At 60.4% G+C, this 20,933-nt stretch overlaps 1 protein-coding gene and 1 long non-coding RNA gene across 2 annotated transcripts in view; both read right to left on the bottom strand.

The window, feature by feature from the left end:
- The window catches only part of LOC132222572 (uncharacterized), an 85,386-nt gene that overhangs the window by 4,682 nt on the left and 59,771 nt on the right, over positions 1 to 20,933 (bottom strand). The gene's annotated exons all lie outside the window — the stretch shown is intronic.
- CAPN9 (calpain 9) lies at positions 754 to 20,090 on the bottom strand. Its single transcript, XM_059677299.1, has 20 exons — positions 19,789 to 20,090; positions 14,590 to 14,659; positions 13,854 to 13,972; positions 12,929 to 13,062; positions 12,095 to 12,263; positions 10,569 to 10,652; positions 9,828 to 9,913; positions 9,512 to 9,589; positions 8,689 to 8,849; positions 8,172 to 8,329; positions 7,544 to 7,752; positions 7,114 to 7,150; positions 6,307 to 6,387; positions 5,564 to 5,621; positions 4,834 to 4,898; positions 4,420 to 4,488; positions 3,780 to 3,858; positions 2,772 to 2,888; positions 2,009 to 2,067; positions 754 to 997 (listed from the first exon to the last, which is right to left on the bottom strand). Exons 1-20 carry the CDS (start codon positions 19,990 to 19,992, stop codon positions 971 to 973), a joined length of 2,064 nt encoding a protein of 687 aa, XP_059533282.1. The 5' UTR covers positions 19,993 to 20,090; the 3' UTR covers positions 754 to 970.

The raw sequence follows: 20,933 nt of genomic DNA, 5'->3' as shown, positions 1-20,933 counted from the left end.
TTTATTGATTATTTACAGAGAGGAGGGGAGAGGAATAGAGAGCCAGAAACATCGATGAGGGAGAAACATCGATCAGCTGCCTCCTGCACACCTCCTACTGGGGATGTGCCTGCAACCAAGGTACATGCCCTTGACCAGAATCGAACCTGGGACCTTTCAGTCCGCAGGCCAACGCTCTCTATCCACTGAGCCAAACCGGCCAGGGCCTGAGCCTATATCTTGTCACTGATTTCTCATGATTCCCAGTTGGGCGGGATTTCCTGCTCAGGGTCAGGGGAGACGGAGCCCAGCTCCTCCCCACCGAGGCGACGAGGAAGGTCATGGGGTCTGGCCTGGGTCTGGACCCCTGGGGAGAAGAGCTTTGCACACAGAGACTGTCCGGACTGGACAAGGCCATCGTAGTCGCCAGCTCTCGGAGGCGGCGGCAGGGCGTCTCGCATCGCTCCAGTCTCACCAGGGACCCCCAGAACCCCGCTGCTGTCTGCCCCAGTAAGGAAACACCCCAAAGATGGAGACTGCTATCTTATGTCCTCACACCTCCCCCTTCTCCTCCCAGGCCTCACCCACATGTATCAAACCAGTGTTCTCTACAGGATATTCATCTTGTATATATTTTGATTGATTTCCGAGAGGAAGGGAGAGGGAGAGAGAGAAGCATCCATGATGAGAGAGAATCATGGATCCGCTGCCTCCTGCACGCCACACACTGGGGATCCAGCCCGCAACCCAGGCGTGTGCCCAGACCGGGAATCGAGCCGTGACCTCCTGGACCCGGGCATCAGCACCGGTGGTGGCACCGCCACCCAGGGCAGTGGTGTCGCAGAGAAGCAGCATAGAATCGGACAGCACAGCGAGGCCACTTCAGTCTTCCCAGATCAGGCGGCGTGGGGGCCCTGGGGGCGGAGAGGGTGCGGGGTGGGGGGGGAGGGTCCGACCCCAAATGGACCAGCTGCCCCACCTTGGAGAAGCCTCAGATGTTCATTGTCAGGTTGATGAACTGGGAAGAAAGAGGGGAGAGAGAGAGAGAGAGAGAGAGAGAGAGAGAGAGAGAGAGAGAGAGAGAGAGATGAGGGCCGGTGAACCCTCCACCTCGCCACCAGCCTCAGGAGTGGCCCGTTGGCTCAGGCCCCCGAGCTCCGCCCTCTGGTCATCCTGCCTGCAGACACGGACGTCTGCCTCGACGGGCAACATGCAAGAACGTCGGTTTTGGGGGCTTTGCATGTCCCAGAGGCCCTGGTGCCCGAGTCAGCTCAGGTCCATGCGGATGGAGCCTTTGAGGTCTGGACGCTCAGCGGCTTTGAAGGGTAGGACCCTGCTGCTGCCACTGGTCACCCTGCATTTCTAACCGCCTCCCCTAGGTGGCGCCCACGCCGCTGGCTGAGGGACCACGCTGGGCAGCTGGGAGGGGACGATCCACGTCTCCTGGCCTCTTCCAAGCCTCAGACTCCCTTCATGCCCTTCCCTCCATCATTTGTGCTGTCATCAGCCCATGTCGCTGGTAAAAGTTGTCCATTTCTTAGGGTTTTTGAGGAGTTTGCACGCGCGCATACCTTCCTACGTGCGCACGTGCGCGCGCAGACACACACACACACACACACACACACACACACACGCACACGCCAGGAATCACGAGACCCCTGGCATGACATGAGCAAGGGGGGCGTGAGCAAGTCGGAGCCTGGAAGGCAGGCTGAGGAGCCCACGCGGCCGAAGGAAGAGAAGGAGAAGAAGGCGGGGCTTGCTAGCTCGCTCTGTTCTGGGGGACGAATCTCTCTCTCTATGCCTCAGTTTCCACTTCTGCAAAATGGGTAGGCTATTCGCCCTTAGCTCGGAGGACTGTTGCAACAATCATGCGGACTGCTAAGTGCACGGGACTTAAACAGAGTAGCCATGTGCGTTGCTGTTTTGCCCCAAAGCTAAACGTTTAACCCTCGCATGCCATCATGCAAACGTTTATGGAGCGTGTCCCTGGCTGGGTCCCTGAGCGGGAGGTCTGCCTGGGCCTTACCTCGTTTATGTTGAGATGAATGAACTCCTTGTTCTTCGTCCTGAGAGCCTGGAACACGCCTGATGGGAGAGAGACCGGAGAAAGGCATCCTTGCGGGGAGGGGTCCTTCAACAGGCTGAGCACACCGCCCCCACCCCCAAGCCTGCAGGGGAGCCGCTCCCCCTGGCGGTGAGCACGGGTATTACACAGGCCTGACTGGGTGGGGGGGGGGGCGCTGATGGGATTTCTTTCTCTCAAGGGGTTGGAGGACGCCTCCTGGATTCAGGTGACTCTGGCCTTCGCCCCGGGTGGCACCGTGTTGTCATCGACAATATCCAGCTGGCTCCTGGGCCCCAAACATCTCCTGATCCCAGCTGTTTGGGGGCCAAGACCCCTGGCAACCCATGCCCCTCCCCCCAGGGTGAAAGCGCAGGCACAAGGGGTTTTGGGTGAGTCTTGAAAGTCTGAGTCCCTTATGAGAGGGGAGCCCTTGGGTGCTCCCAGGCAGGGGAGGGGCCGGGTGCTACGTCTCCCAAGCACCCAAGAGAGTGGCTGTGCTCCCGGCCTCTGTTTTCCTCTTTGTCCCCCTGGTCCAGCCGGTCGCCCCTGGCTGCCCCGACAGCCACTTGGGACCTCGAGAAATACGACAGAAGGCCCGGCCGGCCCGGCTCAGTGGCTGAGCGTTGACCTATGAACCAGGAGGTCCCGGTCTTGGCCCCACTTTTTGGCAGGTTTGTCGGTCCCCGGTCCCGGGAGGAGGACGCGGGGGACACCGGACACTCACGGCTGGCGTTCTCCAGCCGGACCAGGCAGTTGAGGAAGTCGTCGAAGCCCAGCTGCAGGTCCTGGTCGGCGTAGCGGAGCACCACCAGCTGCAGGAGGGGGCGGCTCAGCTGGAAGCCTGCGGGACGGGCAGGAGACGCGCTGAGGCCCGAGGGCTGGCAGCTGAGGGGGCTGCTGACGGAGCTCCCAGACCCAGGCTGAACGCAGTGGGGTGTGTGTGTGTGTGTGTGTCTGTGTGTGTGTCTGTGTGTGTGTCTGTGTGTCTCTCTGTGTGTCTGTGTGTCTTTGTGTGTGTCTGTGTGCGTCTCTGTGTGTCTGTGTATGTGTGTGTGTATGTGTCTCTGTGTGTCTCTGTGTGTCTGTCTGTCTGTGTGTGTGTATCTGTCTCTGTGTGTGTGCCTGTGTGTGTGCCTGTGTGTGTGTGCGTCTGTGTGTCTGTGTCTGTGTGTGCGTCTGTGTGTCTGTGTCTGTGTGTGCGTCTGTGTGTCTGTGTGTGTGAAGAGTTGCCCGCCCGGCATGGCTCAGTGGTCACGGTTCTGTTCAATTCCTGGTCAGGACAACTCTGTGTGCATTGGGGGGGGTGCAGGTGAAGTCACAGTTGTCCCTTCAGAGTTCAATGAGCTCATGGTTTTAGTTTGTTCTTTGTTTAAGATGTATTTTTACTGATTTCAGAGAGAGGAAGGGAGAGGGCGAGAGAGAGAGAAACATCAAAGATGAGAGAGAATCATGGGTCGGCTGCCTCCTGCACGTCCCACACTGGGGATCGAGCCTGCAACCCGGGCAAATGTCCTGACCGGGAATCGAACCGGGACCTCCTGGTTCCTAGGTCGATGCTCAACCCCTGAGCCACGCCGGCCAGGCCTGTGCCCTGAGGAAGCTTCAACCCGTGAGGTCAGAGACCAGCCCCCTCCTAGGGCATGAGAAGCAGGTGCCACCCTGACAGCCCCTGGCTGCCCCCCCTCCACCAGCGCCCCCTCAGCCCGCACCCACACGCCAGGCTCTCCCTCACCGGCGGCTCTCAGCGCGGTCCGCAGCTCGTAGGAGGACATGGTGCCGGACTTGTCAGCATCGAACCGAAGGAAAAGGTTCTGGGAGGGGGACACAGGCCGTGAGGACCACAGAGCCCCTGACGGCGCCTTCGATGGCACTAACGGGGGCGGGGAAGGGCGATTCCTTACGAGAGCGGGGGGCAGCGGCTGGGGGGCCTCCAGAGAAAGATGGCCCTTCTCCTCCCTTGTCATTTGGGCAGCTGCACTGAGCTGCAGCTTTAACCCTGGAAGCAAGTGCTGGGGTCCCATCCTGGGTCCCTGCCTTTGCCCTCTGAGCACAAACCCCCGGCCGGCTGCATCCCGGCCTTTTAAAACCCCCTCTGGCCCGGCCGGCGTGGCTCAGTGGGTGAGTGCCGACCTGTGAACCAGGAGGTCAGGGTTCAATTCCCGGTCGGGGCTCGTGCCCAGGTTGCGGGCTCCATCCCCAGTGTGGGGCGTGCAGGAGGCAGCCGATCCATGATTCTCTCTCACCATTGATATTTCTCTCCCTCTCCCTCTCCCTTCCTCTCTGAACCCATAAAAATGTATTAAAAATATAGAGCCCCCTCTGCTATGGGCTTGCAGGGCCCCCGGAGGCCACGCGCGCCCCAGGGTACATACCGTCCACGTCTTCAGTTTCTCCCAGAACACTTTGAATTCGTCGAACTCCAGCTTCCCGTTGCCACTGGTCTGTGCCGAGCGCGTGAAGGAAAGCGCGAGTGTGTTTCCCGTGGGGGCCCTCGGGGGACCTCCCGCCTGGGGCTACAGTGGGGAGGGGCAGTGGGCTGGCGAGGGTGACCTGAGGACACAGAATCTCGGCTTCGAGGGAGGTGGTTTCTATCTCTCGCTCCCACTCCCTTCCTCTCTGAAATCAATGAAAAAAAAAAAATATATATATATATATATATATATATTTTTTTTTAAAGAAAAAAGACAGCCCTGCAGGTACGGGCCACCTTCTAGGAAGGTCTTCCCCGTACAGAGACCTTAGCGAGACCTTAGTGTCTACTTCTGCCCGCGCGCTGGGGAGGATACGTCCATTAGAGAAATGATATTCTTACAGGAAATCAGGCTCAGCTTCTCGAATCGAACGCCCTTTTCTGAAATCACACAGAGAGCAGGACTCAGGCCGCCCCCCGACAGAACGCCCGCTGCCGTCTCCCGGAGCCTGGCCGTGGGGTCAGCTCTGGGGCTGGGGCCGGGGCGACGTGCTCCCCCTCCGAGGAGGCTGCTGGGAGAGGTTGGCATGGCCTTGCGGGAGGAACATTTGCAAAAGATGGAAAAAGCCTTCAAAACGGAACTATGCTTTCAGCCATTGATTCTAGGTTTAAGAATCACAAGGAAAGTGTTACCAGTACGGACTTTTCTCATCGCCCTGGCTGGTGTGGCTCAGGGGATAGAGCGTCGGCCTGGAGACTGAAGGGTCCCGGGTTAGATTCCCGGTCAAGGGCACATGCCTGGGTTGTGGGCTCGATCCCCAGGAGGGGGCGTGCAGGAGGCAGCTGATGCACGATTCTCTCTCTCTCATCATTGATGTTTCTCTCTCTCTCTCACTCTCCCTCTCTGAAATCAATATATATATAAAGATTTTTCTCATCAGGTTCTCTACAGTGGCAAACATTTAGAAATGAGGCACTAAGTTATGCCCACGTGATAGATTATTGCAGAGCAGCAGCCTGTGGCTCCGAGCAGCAGGGCCGGGAGCCGTCCAGGCCCCTCCTGGGAGCCCGGGCCCTGATAGGGGGTAGGTGGGGGGAGCACTCACTCTTGCTCAGCACAGCATTTAACACATACTCCAGCTCCTCTGCGGTCACCTCCATGTCCTGTGAAAGCGGAGACGGTGGCTTTTCTCCCCTCCGCACCGTCTCTGTGAGTTTCTTTCCGCTCTGGGCTTGATTTGGCTCAAGGGACAGATGGGCCTCCCCCGCCCCTGCGGCCACTCACATCTCGGGGCTGCGACCCAGCCCAGAAAGCCGGAGGGAACTGGGGCAGGCTGGGTGCTTCCCGGGCCCTGAGCTAGGCTCCCACGGCCGCTTATGCTGGGGACGTGTGGCCGGAGCCCCCTGCCCTGCACAGCAGCAGCAGCACCCCAAGCTTTGAAATGCCCACACGGGGGGGGGGGCACCGTTTCAATCAGGAGACCGGGGACAGGGATAGCCCAGGGCCCCCAACAAGCAGGCTGAGTGACAGAGAGGGTGGGAATGGGGTCAAAGGGCAAAGGGACAGGCCCTCTTCTTCCCCCAGGCCCCAGGCAGAGCCCTGGTGCGAAGGGACAACGTGTTGATAAGTGTTAGCAATTGAACCGTGGCCCCATCGCCGGTGGTGCAGGAGGGGCGGTGGGTGGGGGGCCGTCTGCGGGGCTCTCGGGGACCAGGGCTGGTCTCACTGTGCCCAGCTAGGCCTGGGCACCACTCTGGGAAGTAGAGGTGACCAACGTCCCTGTTGCTGTATCCCTGGGTTGGGGGCATCACAGACACCCAGACCCGGGCAGCCACAGCCACACCTCACCTCCCCGGCGATGCGTTCAAACAGGGCCCTGAACTGCTGCTCCTCCTCCGTCTCCTGGTCCCGCGGCGTCGGTTTCGGGGGCTGGAAACGACCCAGAGGAGCCCGTGTTGGAGCCACACAAAGGACACTTGGCATTTGCTCTCCCATAGAAGCAGCAGGAGCCCGGCCGGTGTGGCTCAGTGGTTGGGTCTCAATCTAGGAGCCAGGAGGTCACGGTTCGATTCCCGGTCGGGGCACAGACCTGGATTGCGGGCTCGATCCCCAGTAGGGAGCGTGCAGGAGGCAGCCGACCCATGATTCTCTCTCATCATGGATGTTTCTCTCTCTCTCTCTCCCTCTCCCTCTCCCTTCCTCTCTGAAATCAATAAAAAAATAAATATTTTTTAAAAGGCAGAGCCCTCTTCTCCAGGAGCTTATGATCAATAGAGTCAATGCAATTCAGTGGTTTCTGTTGTGTTCTCAGAGGCGGGCAACCATCACCACAGACTATTTTATTTTATTATTTTATTTTATTTTTAATATATATCTGCATGGATTTCAGAGAGGAAGGGAGAGGGAGAGATGGAAACATCCATGATGAGAGAGAATCATGGATCGGCTGCCTCCTGCACACCCCACACTGGGGATCGAGCCCGCAACCCAGGCCTGTGCCCTGAGCGGAATCGAACCGTGACCTCCTGGTTCCTAGGTCCACGCGGAACCACTGACCACAGGTAACCCTTCCCTGAACTTCGAGTTTTATGTGACGCTTTGCTGACGAGCACTGGCTCCAGTCCCAGCCCCCACGGCGACGCGGGCAAGGCTCACCTCGGGAAGGTCGATGTCCACGTGTCCATCCAGGTCCCTGGGGAGGCAGTAAACACATTTTAGCGGCTTGTTTGAAGCGGGGAGGAGCAGAACTCAAACGGAACTCTTTCCTGCTTTGCGGATGGGTTAAGCACTCCCCTGTCCCGGCCGGCGAGGCTCAGTGGTTGAGCATCGACCTCTGAACCAGGAGGTCATGGTTCGATTCCCGGTCAGGGCACATGCCCGGTGTGGGGCGTGCAGGAGGCAGCGGATCCATGATTCTCTCTCGTCATTGATGTCTCTCTCTCTCTCTGTGTGTCTCCCTCTCCCTTCCTCTCTGAAATAAGAAAAGAACGCCCTCTGCCCGTTTCCCGGGTGTGTCATGGGAAAGGGGAGCATGGGGTCATCCGAGGTCCCTCGGTCACCTGCGATTCCTGAGCCTGGGACTCACCGGCTGATGGTTTTCTTGTCTGAGAAGATCCTCAGGCAGAAATCGGCCTCCTGGTGCGGCTCGAAGGTGCTGGGGATGAGGACGTAGTCCCCGGGAGGCAGCTGGAACCGGTCGGACACTTCCCGCAGGTTGATGAAGCTCTTGCTCCGGGCCTGGGAGGCGTGGTACCGGAAGAAGTCCTTGTCCAGGTGGTCCTCCTTCCCGGGGCACTGCGGTGGCAGAGGCAAGGCTGCTGGTCTCCACTATTTGCTGTTCTTATTTTTAAATCCTCACCCGGGGATATTTTCCCCATTGATTTCTTAGAGGGAGTGGGAGAGAAAGGGAAAGACAGAGAGAGAGAGCATCGATGGGAGAGAAACACATCCATGGGTGGCCTCCTGCACGAGCCCGACCAGGGCCCGGGCCGGGGAGGAGCCTGCCGCCAAGATACGTGCCCTTGACCGGAATCGAACCCGGGACCCTTCGGTCCGCAGGCCGACGCTCTATCCACTGAGCCACACCAGCCAGGGCGGTTTTCACTCTTTGGACCCAGTTTGGGGCCTGGCCATTGCGTCTCAGGCCGAGGCCCGGGAGGGACGGAGAACCGAGAAGCCATACTGTGAAGGCAGACGCGGCGGCTCGCACCCACCTGGTAGAGGGCGTAGCCGATGGTCAGCACGTTGGCGCCGAACCGCTTGAGTTTCCTGCGATCCTTCTGCATCAGGGCCACGAGCAGCGTGCACGCCTCCTGCCCGTCGTCCTTCTCCGTCAGGGACAGTCTGATCTGCGGGTTGGTCCAGAAGGTGTCTGCGTGGGGAAGAGGCGGGTTGCTTCTCCTCCTTTTAAAAACCATGAAGGACACACACGCACACACACACACACGCACACGCACACACATGCATGCACACATGCAGGACTGTGTGCGTTGTGTTTTCTGTCCCTCGTATTGGAAAACAACCAGTGGAGAACAAGGGCGCTTCCCCGAGCAGTTCTTGCCCAGCTTCCTGCCAGGTGGCCCCTCACCCTCCTTCCCCAACCATCCCTCAGACCCCACAGTCTGACCCCACGGTTCAGGCTTCCTCTAGGGCCCTGGCCCTGACCCGCGACGTCCCCGGGTTGGACTGGGCACTCGGGGATGACGAGAGAGTGGCAGGCAGACTACGAACCCAGGAAGTTGCGGCAGCCGCCGGCCGTGGAGCCCCGCACCCAGCTGCCCTGGTGCACCGTCACCTCCCACTTGTGGGGCGCGTCCTCCTCCAGGGCGTCCGGCGTGAGGTTGCAGATCTCCACTTTGTCGAAGTGGGCCTTAAAGTCGCTAAAGGCCATCCTGTGACAGAGCGGGGGCACGGTGCGTGGGCGGAGGTGGGGATGACGCGACTCACCCATCCATCCATCCATTCACTCATTCATTCATTCATTCATTCATTGTCTCGTTCATTCCTTTATTCATTCACTCACTCACTTATTCACTCATTACTGGCTGCCTCTCGGGAGGGTGCCTGCCTCTCGAAATACTGGCTCGGTCTACGCTTTCAGATGCTCTCAGGGTAACTGCCTTTAGACTCTCTGTCCTCAAGATGGGCATGGGGGGAGGGGACCCCGTGAGCACCAGCCCCCTCCCATCTTGAAATTCACCCCAAACTCCAGGCGGGCGCTCAGAGGAAGGGATTCTGGAGAGAGAGGCTCCACCCCACACTCTCGACTCCCGGAGACGGGCTGAGCTCCCCCAAAACAGAACAGACTGAGCTGTCTGCCAACCTGGGTGCACATGGGCGGGGGGAGGGTTGAGACAGAGGGACTGGATTTACCCACAATAAACAAATGAAAGAAGGGGAAATAAGTAAATGAGTAAGTGAAGGGATAAATGAATACGCCAAAGACGGGGAAAGAAATGCCTAAGTCAGTGACGGTGTGCCCCTTGCCCCTGAGGCCGGCGGCACCCACTCCTGCGAGGCCGCCACAGAAATGGGGAGGAGGAGGGGCCGGTACCAGAACTCCCCGTCGTCCAGGGCCGCGTAGCTCAGGCGCTGCTGCTCGGCGGGGCCCACGGCGCGCCACTCGGCGGAGCTAGGAGCAGACACGCTGCGTCAGGTGGCAGGCCCCTCCCTCGGGAGCCGTGTGTGCCACGCGGAGGGGATGGGTCCTGGTCAGTGAGAGCTCCCTGGGCCCGGCCGGCAGGTGCACGTCCCCTCCAGGCAGCCGGCAGGAAAGGCCCTCAGGACCTCGGACACGCTGCCCCGCCAGCCTGGCCCGTGTGCCGTGACGGCTGAGGGGGGGACCCGCCAGAGAGACGGGGCGGACTGACCTGTCGCTCCAGGCGCCGTTCCACTCCACCTGCCCCCACGGGTTGCGGACCCTGATGAGCTCCGTTTTCCGGCCTCGGACGTGGACCTGGAAGATAAACGCGCCGGGAAATGGGAAATGACAGATTCCTCGCGCGCCCCACCTGGCCTGCCGGACTGCCAGCCTCTGGGCTATGACACGCTAACGACATGCTAACAACACGCTAACGACACATCAAATCTCATCCGTGCTGCGCTGGCCCCTGGGGACTCATTCCCGCTGCACCCAGCAGCCAGCGCTACCCACGATGTCACACGACCCCCACCCCCACCCCCAGGGCAGTGACGCTGAGTCTGGGGAATGAGGTAGAATCGTGGTGAACAGGCCATTACTCCACACGAGTCTGCAAAGGAGTGGGCTTCTCTCCAGACGGGGGGCTGCCCTTGAACTTGAAGGACACCGTCTCTGAAATGCCTGAAAGTGGCTTTATTCTTTTTTAAAAAATATATATTTACTGGTTTCAGAGAGGAAGGGAGAGGGAGAGAGAGAGAGAAACATCCATAATGAGAGAGAATCATGGATCGGGGCTGCCTCCTGCACGCCCTCGACTGGTGATCGAGCCCGCAGCCCGGGCACGTGCCCTTGACGGGAATCAAACCCGGGACCCCTCTGTGAGGCACTAAGTTAGCACAGGGGACCGGCATTGTTGAGTCCGTCCCTGCACGCCCCCGCCCGCCCGCCCGCAGGGGCTCATGTCACCCACCTGGTCAATCCCCGTCACGGTGTAGGCGTGACCCTTAATAAGGCCGAAGGGCGTCCGGGCTTCCGATTCCGCAGAATTTTTTATCTGAAACACGAAAGGGCAGCAGCGTGGGACCCATGGTGCGAGTCAAGCCGGAGCCTGGGCTGCCCGGCCGGACCCAGCTCCGTGCCCGGCCCAGGCGCCCCTGTCCCCGAGGTGAGGGCTCTGGGTCCAGGACACGTGAGGCAGGGACACAGGACACCCGAGGGTGGCGAGCGGCGACATTCGCCAGGTCCCAGCCTCTGCCGGGTCAGGAGACCCGCGCCCCCAGCTGGGGCTCTAGCGGTCAGTTTACTCTCCTGCCTCCAAACAGAACAACTTGACCGTCCCCATCACGCGGGAGCACGAACTTGAACCAAATCGCATGCACCCAATGTGCAGCGAGGAGCACTTGGCAGCCTCACAGGCCAGCCTGTGCCACACACTGGGAGACGTAGGGGGGACGGACACTCGTTAGCAAAGAGTCAGTTCCCACAGGAAACAGGAAACTTGAGTGGGTCTCAAAAACACACAGGGTGCAATGCCATGTGTGCGCTTGTATCAAAATAAAGAAATTATTTGCCCGGCCGGCGGGGCTCAGTGGTTGAGCATCGACCTACGAACCAGGAGGTCGAGGTTCGATTCCCGGTCGGGGCACATGCCCGGGTTGTGGGCTCGATCCCCAGTGTGGGGCGTGCAGGAGGCAGCCGATCCATGATTGATGTTTCTATCTCTCTCTCCCTCTCCCTTCCTCTCTCTGAAATCAATCAGAATGTATTAAAAAGGAAATTACTTTAAATGCTGTTATATTTCTTCTATCGACTGACGTGTTTTTGCACGATACACGATGCGAAGACAGCAAGTTTTGAAAAGGTATTCGCGGTAAGATGCGAGTTAGGGAAACCACGCCAGCCCACCTGTGTGTGCATATATGTGCGTGTCCGTTTGTATGAGGGAGGGAGGGCTGTGCCGGGCACACGCCAGGCAGCACGGGGCTGGCCTGAGGGAGGCAGACAGACACGTGCCTTCAGGTACCTCAGGACCGATCTACCTGACACAGCAAGTATGTCTTCCCTTTGTCATTTAAAAAACGTTAAACAGCCCTGGCCGGTTTGGCTCAGGGGACAGAGCATCGGCCTGCGGGCCGAAGGGTCCCGAGTTCGATTCCGGCCAAGGGCACGTACCTGAGTTATAGGTCCCCCGATCTGGGTTGGGGTGCAAGCAGGAGGCAACCAATCGATGTGCCTCTCTCACATCGATGTCTCTCTCTCTGTCTTTCCCTCTCTCTCCCACTCTCTCTCAACATCAGTGGGAAGATATCCTCGGGTGAGGATGAACAAGCAAAAAAACACCCCGAAACCTTAAACACAGGCTTTTGCTTTAATTAAAATAAATGAACATTTAATTAGAACGAGTACCCTCGCCCCCGCTGCACCTGGGTGGGTGTGGCCGGGCACCTGGCCCCGACCTCTGACCTCAGTGCCGTGCCCGGGAGGGGAGCGACTTACGTCGATGGAGCAGCCCACCAGCGAGCCCCTTTGCAGCGCCTTGTCCAGGATCTCGTAGAGGTTCTCGGGCGCCTCCTTGGTGGCGAAGGTCTCGGCCACGCCCCCCGTGAAGTCCTCCATGGCCTCGATGGCGCTGCCCCCCTTCAGCGCCTCGTAGCTCCCGTTCAGCCTGGAAGGGCAAGGACAGCGTGCAGCCCGGCCGCGTGGCTCAGTGGCTGAGCGTCGACCTAGGAACCAGGAGGTCACGGCTCGATTCCCGGTCGGGGCCCAGGCCCGGGCTGTGACCTCGATCCCCACTGGGGGGCGTGCAGGAGGCAGCCGATCCGTGACTCTCTCCTCATGGATGTTTCTCTCTCTCTCTCCCTCTCTCCCTCTCTGACATCAATATAAATATATCTTTTAAAAAATGGAAAGAAAGGAGCATCGTGTAGGGGGAAACGTTAACATCAACATCCACGCGGTTAGTGGCCAGGTGTGTGAGCCGCCCCGGCGCTTGGCGGAGGCGGTGGCGGCAGGACCAGCTGTTCCCAGCACATCAGCATCGCCCTCTGCCCACCCTCCCAGGCCCTCCCGAGGCCAGATTCCTGACGCATTGAGAGCAAGGGGAGGGGCCACACTGTGCCTGGGGTTGCAGAACTGCTCCAGCCTCTGCATTCCCACCTCCAGCCCTGAATGCACCCCCAGCAGGTGGGCCCAGGACCCACACGGGGGGGGGGGGCGGGGGGGGACCCGGAGCTGAGTCTCCCGGCTCCATAGAAGGGGCAGGGGAAGGCCCCGGGGCGGGGGGGGGGCGGCCCCGGGAGGGGTGGCCGGCAGGGAGCGGGCGGCACTCACTTGGCGTAGGCCTTCTCCAGCAGGGCGCTCCAGAACTCGTTGTGGTCGGCCGAGTGCAGGAAGATCAGCCGGTCCCTGAAGGTGGGCAGCCGGTCATCGACCACCACGTCCAGCCACTGGCTGTGCTGCCAGAACTGCGGGCGGTGGGGACGGACAGACGGACGGATGGGCGTCGGGGTGAGTCCCACGGCAGGGCCAGCCCAGGCCGACGCTCATCACTTTGCTTTTCCTCCGTCCGACCAAACTGCCCCAGGCCGACCGGCTTGGCCAGGGCACAGGCCCGGGTGGCGGGCTCGATCCCCGGTGTGGGGCGTGCAGGAGGCAGCCGGTGCATGATTCTCTCTCATCATGGATGTTTCTCTCTCTCTCTCTCTCTCTCTCTCTCTCTCTCTCTCTCTCTCTCTCCCTTCTGCTCTCAAATCAATAAAAATATATTAAAAAAAAAAAAAAGAATTTCCAAAAGTCAAAGCCCTTCACACAGACCTTTACTGTAGATTTGCCAAAACGTCACTGCAAGTTTTTTTCTCTCTCTCTCCTTTAATCCTCCCCCGAGGACATGGTCAGAGAGAGGAAGGGACAGAGAGCGAAACACCGATGTGAGAGAGAAACATCGATCTGTCGCCTTCACGTGCCCCGACCGGGGGTGGAGCCTGAAACCTGGGCCTGTGCCCTGATGGGGGTTGGTAAGGTTTTGGGGGACAGGACGATGCTCGGCGACCTGAGCCACTCGGCTGGGCATCGCCGCAAGTCTTGCTGCCTAGTCTGCGAGGATTCACCACGTAGGCCCCCGCCATCTGTCTGGGGCACAGTGTGGGACTCGGCCGCCACACGGGTGACAGAGCGCGGCAGGGGTGCTGCTGCTGCCCAGGCAGGGGCTGTCCCCGCAGCGGGAGGCGTCACTCAGAGAGGCAAGGGCAGGGCTCACCTGGAAGTGGAATATCCCGGCGTAACCGGGCCCGAAGCTCTGGTCCTGGGGCACCACCCTCGCCAGCGCTTTCTGGTTGAGCGTGAGGGCGGCAATGGCCGCCAGCAGCCAGCAGTCGCCTGCAGAACGGAAGTCGGGGATCATGGTTTCCGTTACCACTCACAGCAGATGGGGACACTCTATGCGGGAGAGGGGGGCGTTCCGTCCTCTCAGCATTGAGAATGGACAGCCCGGCCGGCGTGGCTCAGTGGTTGAGCATCGACCTGTGAACCAGGAGGTCGGGGTTCGATTCTGGTCAAGGGCATATGCCCGGATTGTGGGCTCGATCCCCGGTGTGGGGCGTGCAGGAGGCAGCCGATCCATGATTCTCTCTCATCATGGATGTTTCTCTCTCTCTCTCCCTCTCCCTTCCTCTCTGAAATCAGTAAAAATATATTAAAAAAACAAACAAACAAAAATGAAGTCAAATATCAGTGTTTTCTGAGTCATTCCAGACCGCCCCCCCCCCATGCAGCCATGGGCCCCCAACCCCAGACACTTCCACCCCAGGGAGCAAGAGCCCTGGGCTCCCACCAACGGAGCAGCCGGGCGGGCTGGGGATGAGGGACGGAGGAGCAGAGGTGGAGCAGGGATGGGCCCCAACCCCAGAGGTCCCGCTGTCCCCCGCCCCCGCCCCGCTGGCCCCCATGGGAGGTCCGTCTCACCTGCCACCCCTGCTCCCTCCGCTCCCACTCACCGAGCTCCCCCTGGCAGATGTCCGTCCTGGTGGCCCCTCCGAGGATGAATGCTGGGTCCTCCACTATCTCCTGGAAGAGTGAGATGTTCTCTGAAAACAGAACTACGCCCTGACTCCTCTACACCCACAGCTTAAGGAATCCTCGTATCGTAGGGCACACCCAGAAAGGTCATGGGCGTTCTGTCAAGACCCTCCCCTGAGACCTTTCCTACGAATCCCGCCAAACCAAGGTAAGAAGCCTCAAGGTGACGGTCACACGTGTACTCTCTGTGAGCCCACACTCTGCGTCTCTGCTCTCTTTCTCCTACACTCCACGCGACCCCACAGGACTGACAACCAGGGGGCAGCGGGCAACGGCCGCTCATCCAGGGCTTGCTCCCCGAATCTGTCTCCAACGCCCCCTCTTCGTCTTTCACTCTCCTATTGCCTTTCTCTCTTCTTCTGCCTTAAGCCCTCCCTTCGCTTCACTGTCTCCAGCTTTCATCAACATACTCGCAAAATCACCGGGACTCATGTGGTAAAATCTTTCCTGCACGAAGTGAGGAACCCACACGCTACAGGCCAGCCCAAGGCAGACAGGCATGGTGCACGCCGGCTGCCAGGAGGTCATGGCCACGTGCATGGTGTATGCAGGCTGCCAGGAGGTCATGGCTATGTGCATGGTGTATGCAGGCTGCCAGGAGGTCATGGCCATGTACATGGTGTATGCAGGCTGCCAGGAGGTCATGGCCATGTGCATGGTGTATGCAGGCTGCCAGGAGGTCATGGCCATGTACATGGTGTATGCAGGCTGCCAGGAGGTCATGGCCATGTACATGGTGTATGCAGGCTGCCAGGAGGTCATGGCTATGTGCATGGTGTATGCAGGCTGCCAGGGGCCAGCAGGGGGGGAGAGGGTGAGGGCCATGCCTTTGGGGACCAGCTGTCCGGGGAATAGGCTGAGAAGGCGGAGAAGGGGGGAGGGAATTGCATGGAAGAAAACAGATGGTTCCAGGCAGATGGGGAGTCGGGGAGAAAACCCCGAGAATGTCGGGCTGGTGGGCTGGCCCCCTCAGGCTGGGAGACCCCATCCCAGACCAGCTCCAACTCACTCAGACCCACAGCCCCTCCCACGAGGCCTGTCACTGCCCCCCCTCCAGGTCCCCCAGGACATCCGCCTCAGTGACTCCTGCCCCGGGCTCCCTGGAGGGCCAGGCTGGCTGTCCCCCACCCTGCGACGTCCCCGACTTGTCTGATTCCGGCTGCCACTCCCCGCCAGAGCTCAGCTGTGTTTGACAAGGGGGTGGCGCTGGGAGACACCCCGCCCTGTGGTTCACGGGGCAGGACACGCACCACAGACGCGCTGAGCAGGAATGCAGACACGCTTGAGCCACAGGGGCCTGGGGGGCGCTGGAAACTGACCCTTTCCCTGCCGCCCCCGCTGCCCCCACACCCGGGACCTGAGCTCCGTCCTGCAAGCAGCACCCCGGTCCCCACCGCACACCTTGTCCCCGGTCCTCCAGTCTGTAAGGGACGATGCAAAGCCCCGAGCCTCCCCCACCCCCACTCCCGGGTAGGAAACCGTGTCTGGGGATGAGCTGTGGGGATGAGGTTGATCTTGGAGAAATTCCAGGTTTGACAAAGAGAAGGTGAGCTGAAGGCTGCACCTTACACTCGAAGCTGGGGTGGAGGTAGAATACAAGGGTGGGACCCTCCCCCTCCCCCCTCCCCCTCCCCTCCCCCTCCCTTGTGGGAAGAGGCAGGTGTTGGTTTACAGATGCAGGCGGGCCGTCCCCCCACCGCAGGGACCCTCCCAGCTCCAGAGCACCCCGTGCGCTTGGCTGACCCCGGCATGGGGCCACACCACCACCCACGGCTCTCCCGCCCAGTTCTGCCCCTTCCCTCCCGCAGATGCTGATCCTAAGGGCACCCCTGAGAAAATTGTCAACCCCCACAAGCTGATTTTGTCTGGGGATCACAGAGAAGGTGGTCTGGCCCGGCCAGTGTGGCTCAGTGGTTGAGCGTCGACCTAGGAACCAGGAGGCCACGGTTCCATTCCCGTCAGGGCACAGGCCTGGATTGCGGGCTCCATCCCCAGTGAGAGGTGTGCAGGAGGCAGCCGATCCATGATTCTCTCTCATCATGGATGTCTCTCTCTCTCTCTCTCCCGCTCCCTTCCTCTCTAACATCAATAAAAACATATTTTAAAAAAAGAAAGAGAGAAGGCGCCCCAGTTGTCAGAGGGTGGCTGTCAGATGGGGGGGGGGGGCATTTTCTGCCTGAAGGACAGAGGCAGAGGCAGCCGCAGGGGAGGGCTGCCCGAGGTGGGCGCACCCCTTGCCGGCTCTGCCAGCAGCCACACTGCGCGCTTTCGTGGGGATGAGCTGTCCCCACGCCATCGGGAGGCAGCCTGGCAGTGAGTGCAGTGGCCTGGGGCCAGCCCTGCCCTGCCCTAGCCGTGGGCTCTGGGCTCTGGGCTCATAGGTAGATGGGAGAGAGGATAATGCCCCCTCTCAGGGTTGCTGGAGATGAAGCCATAGAATCCTGGCTAACAGGAAATGGTGCCCAGGCCATAGTAACCATTGGCCGTTGCCATGGTGACCATTGGCAGTTGCCATAGTGACCCTTGGCTGTTGCCATGGTAGCTGTGGGCGGTTTCCATCCTAACGGTTGGCTGTTGCCGTAGTAACCTTTGGCTGTTGCCATGTTTGAACTGTGCCAGATGGTGCGTGCAGCTGAGGGCGCAGTGGGGTTCGGGACAAAGGGGCTCCTGCTCCCAGGACACGTTCTGAGGCAGCCTACGGCGGCTGCACAGGGAAGGTGCTGAAATAGAGGCGCCAGGTGCCCGGGGTGAAGAGGCTCCGCGGGGAGGCCAGGAGCAGGAGTCCGAGTTTCCCAGAGAGAAGGGCCTCCCAGGCCAACGGGGCATGCGGGCTGGAGGGGACGGGTGCTGTGTGAGGAGGGGGCAGGGCGCGAGGGCAGCAGGGGGGGAGCCCTGCCTCATCCCAGGCTCTGCTGAGCCCCCGGAGGGCGCTGGGCAGGTGGCAGGAGCCCTGGAGTAGAGGGCGTAGGTCAGACAGGAGGCAGGGAGACCAGTTAGGACAGGGGGAAGCTACTGGGATTCCTCAGAAGGAAGGCTCAGCCCTCCTGGGGCAGCCCTGCCGGCTCAGGGAGATGCCAGAGAACTGGGAGCAGCTTGCACAGTATTCGGCAGGATGGCGTGTCGGCGAGCACATGCACACACGGACACACATGCACATGCATGTGCACATAAGCACAAAGCATGCACACACATGCACATAAGTACAAAGTACATACACACACGCACATGCACACATATATGTATGCACATGAAAATATATACACATGCACTTGCACACGTGCACTTGCACACAAATACAAAGCACACACGTACACACACGCACACACACGTATGCACATGAAAATATATACACATGCACTCACACACAAATACAAAATACACGCCTACACATGCACACACATGCACATACATATGTTTTCACGTGCAAACCCATACATGCACACACTCTGCCTCCAACAGGAAAGAGCAGTACAGAGCTTACACCACGTCGATGGTGTGTGTGCACTTTGGGCCGGGCCCTGAGAGCCGGAGGTTTTTGTGTGAAACAGCGACATGACTGGAACGTGGGGAGATCAGGACGCTCCGCTGTAAGACGAGACTCAGAGCTGAGGACGGAGACGGTGCTGATGGTGCCAGGAGGCGTCATAGTGAGCGCGGCCCTCACTTACTGAGCACGCCTGTGTGCTTGGCTTTGGGTCCACATTGGTCCTTACTGGCCCACCTACCAGGTGAGAAGACTGAGGCTCGGGGAGTGAAGTGCCGTCACCAAGTCGCAGGACACGTGAGTGGGACCCGCACTGAGGTCTCACCTGCAGGGCCAGCACTCTTTGTCCCTCCTCCTCGCCCACGGCGACCTGTCCCCACGGGAGCCGCTCCCAGGCCAGTACCCACCCCGAGGGAAGGAGCCGGCGCTGCCCGGACAGAGGTCGGCCCTGACTCATCAGCCTGGCAAATATTGACTCCCGGGCACCAGCTGGCGGCCCTTGGGACCTCGCGGCTGCTGGGCGGGGTGGCACCGATGCAGGCTCCCTTCGGGCACCAAGACTCCTGGTTGGGAAAGAACCTGTTTCATGGTCTCCCTCCATCACGCCTGTCCTGGGCACCTGCCGGAGTGCCCACCCCACTGAGCACCAGGAAAGAGTGGCCAGAAGCCACTGGGCACTCCCCATGGGTCACCTCAGCGTTGGTGCCCACGGGGGGGCTCTGAACGGCTACCCACCATCTCGCAGGTTCACCCTCGATGTGTCCCCTGAGTCTTGTCCTGGAGAAAGCTCTGGCCCCCCTTGCTCACCACCTCCTGAGCTTGGGAAGGGGCGCAGCCAGGGGCCCTGGGTACCAGCCCCAGTGTCCCTACCTGCTGATGCATGTCCCTGCATGCCACTCTGTCAGGGGCAGACATAGAACAGTGGGGACCTGCGGCCATGATAAGAAATATTCATGCTGCTCTGTTATCCGTGATGGTTCTGTGCTGATAGAGGAAGTGCATCCTGCCCTGGCTGGGAGCTGTACGCCCCGGGTCATGGGCGCTCCCATCGGAATGCGGTCCGTCCCCCTGTCCCGAGAGCTGCCCACCGTCATGGAAAGACTGACAGCCTCACGGCCGACACAACCTAGTCCCGGAGGCACCCGGCCTCTACGTACAACCCGCAGCCCCTACGGCCTGTGACCTGGTCCCAGGGTGCCTGGTGGCGCCCGCCCTCTGCGACCCCCTCCCAGCCCGCAGGACCTGTAGCCTGTAACGATTCTCCCCTGCGTCCTGTCCCATGCCTGTCACTCCTACCTCCCCACGTCACCCTGTCCTTCTCCCCAATATAGGCAGCTGGCTGATGGGGGGCGCAGAGCAGATGTTTGTGGGTGCCCTGCTGCTCTCCACGCTGCGGCAGGACTGGAATCAACGCTCATCTAGGACTCAGCCCCGTCTCTGCTGAACTGGCTCAAGTCGTGGCAGGCAGCCCGGACCCCTTGGCTGTCCGGTTACAGCTCCTGCCCTCACAGCGACTGCGCAGGAGCCACAACAGGTGAGCCAGTCGGGGGCGGGCACCCCCTCCAGCCCCTCCTCTCCTTGCTGCCCCCTCCCAGGAGTGCCCCCCTCTCCCCCCGCCCCCGGCTGCACTCACCCCTGGCCGCTTCCACACGAAGGGGATCTGGGGCCGCTCACTGTAGAAGAGAGAGGAGTCGGTGGCGGGGAAGTCGGGGTCCTCAAACAGGACCCCCTTCTGCAGACACTCCCGCCGCAGCTGCTCGAAGCTCTGGCAGGAGGAGTGGGTGCCGCGGGCGTCCCCGGGAGTGGGGTGCCCCGGGGCCCGGGGGAGGTAAGGCATGGCTGCTCCCGGGCCGCAGACTCGGGCCGGCGAGAAGCGGGTGCCAGGCAGGACGGAGCCACTCAGGGCACCGAGCCCAGGCCCTGGGGCTCTGCCTCTGCCCGGGATCCTCCCTGCCCGAGGGAGGCGGGACACACCCGGATGGCAAACGCCAGGGAGGGCCCTCTGCCCTCTGGGCTCCCGCGGACCCACCGGGAGTGTGAGGCCGGCCAGAGCCAAGCAGGGGCAGGACCCTCTCTCTAAAGCACTGGGGAGACCCAATGGGGTCGGGGGGGGGGCATGGCTTTCTGGGGAGAGAGCAGGAACCCACACTGGGCCCACAGGCGGCGGCCAGGGCCGGTTTGCTCAGGACGAGGGCGTGTCCTGAGTGGGAGAACGGCGGTTTTGCCCGGGGAAGGGGGCTTAGGAACAGTATATGTCACTAAGGAACCGTATATAGAACTGCCGTCACTATGGTCTGCATGACGGGGCCAGAGCTGGCTCACGGGGCCCTGGGTACCAGCTCCTGCATCCCCACCTGCTGATGCGTGTCCCCGCACGGCACTCTGTCAGGGGCAGACATAGAACAGTGGGGACCCGCGGCCATGATCAGAAATATTCATGCTGCTCTGTTACCCCTGACAAGGGCCTCCTCGTTTTTATTTAGAAGAGGGGTGGCAAATTGTTTCTGTAAAGAGCCAGATATTTGTGTTGATTTCAGAGAAGAAGAGAGAGAGACAGAGACATGATGAGAGAGAATCATGGATCGGCTGCCTCCTGCACGCTGTCTCTCCAGCCCACGCCACGGGCATGTGCCCCGAGGGGCAATCGAACTGTGACCTCCTGGTTCACAGGCCGACGCTCAGCCCCTGAGCCACGCCGGCCTCGCTTCTTTTCCCTAAATCGCTTTGCAACACTTTCCGCAGAGGAAGAGCTGATCACTAAATAAATATTTTTTTTCC

This window comes from Myotis daubentonii, chromosome 20 (assembly GCF_963259705.1).
Source record: "Myotis daubentonii chromosome 20, mMyoDau2.1, whole genome shotgun sequence".
NCBI lineage: Eukaryota > Metazoa > Chordata > Mammalia > Chiroptera > Vespertilionidae > Myotis > Myotis daubentonii.
This window is presented reverse-complemented; position numbering and strand designations above follow the sequence as displayed.

Bases quoted from the DNA above. Each gene is read 5' to 3' on its own strand.
- CAPN9 (XM_059677299.1), bottom strand. From the start codon at position 19,992: ATGCCTTACCTCCCCCGGGCCCCGGGGCACCCCACTCCCGGGGACGCC. The intron at 10,653-12,094 runs GTAAGTCGCTCC...TTCGTGTTTCAG, and splicing joins TGGTGGGCTGCTCCATCGAC to ATAAAAAATTCTGCGGAATC. The intron at 7,753-8,171 runs GTGGGTGCGAGC...CTGCCACCGCAG, and splicing joins TCGGCTACGCCCTCTACCAG to TGCCCCGGGAAGGAGGACCA.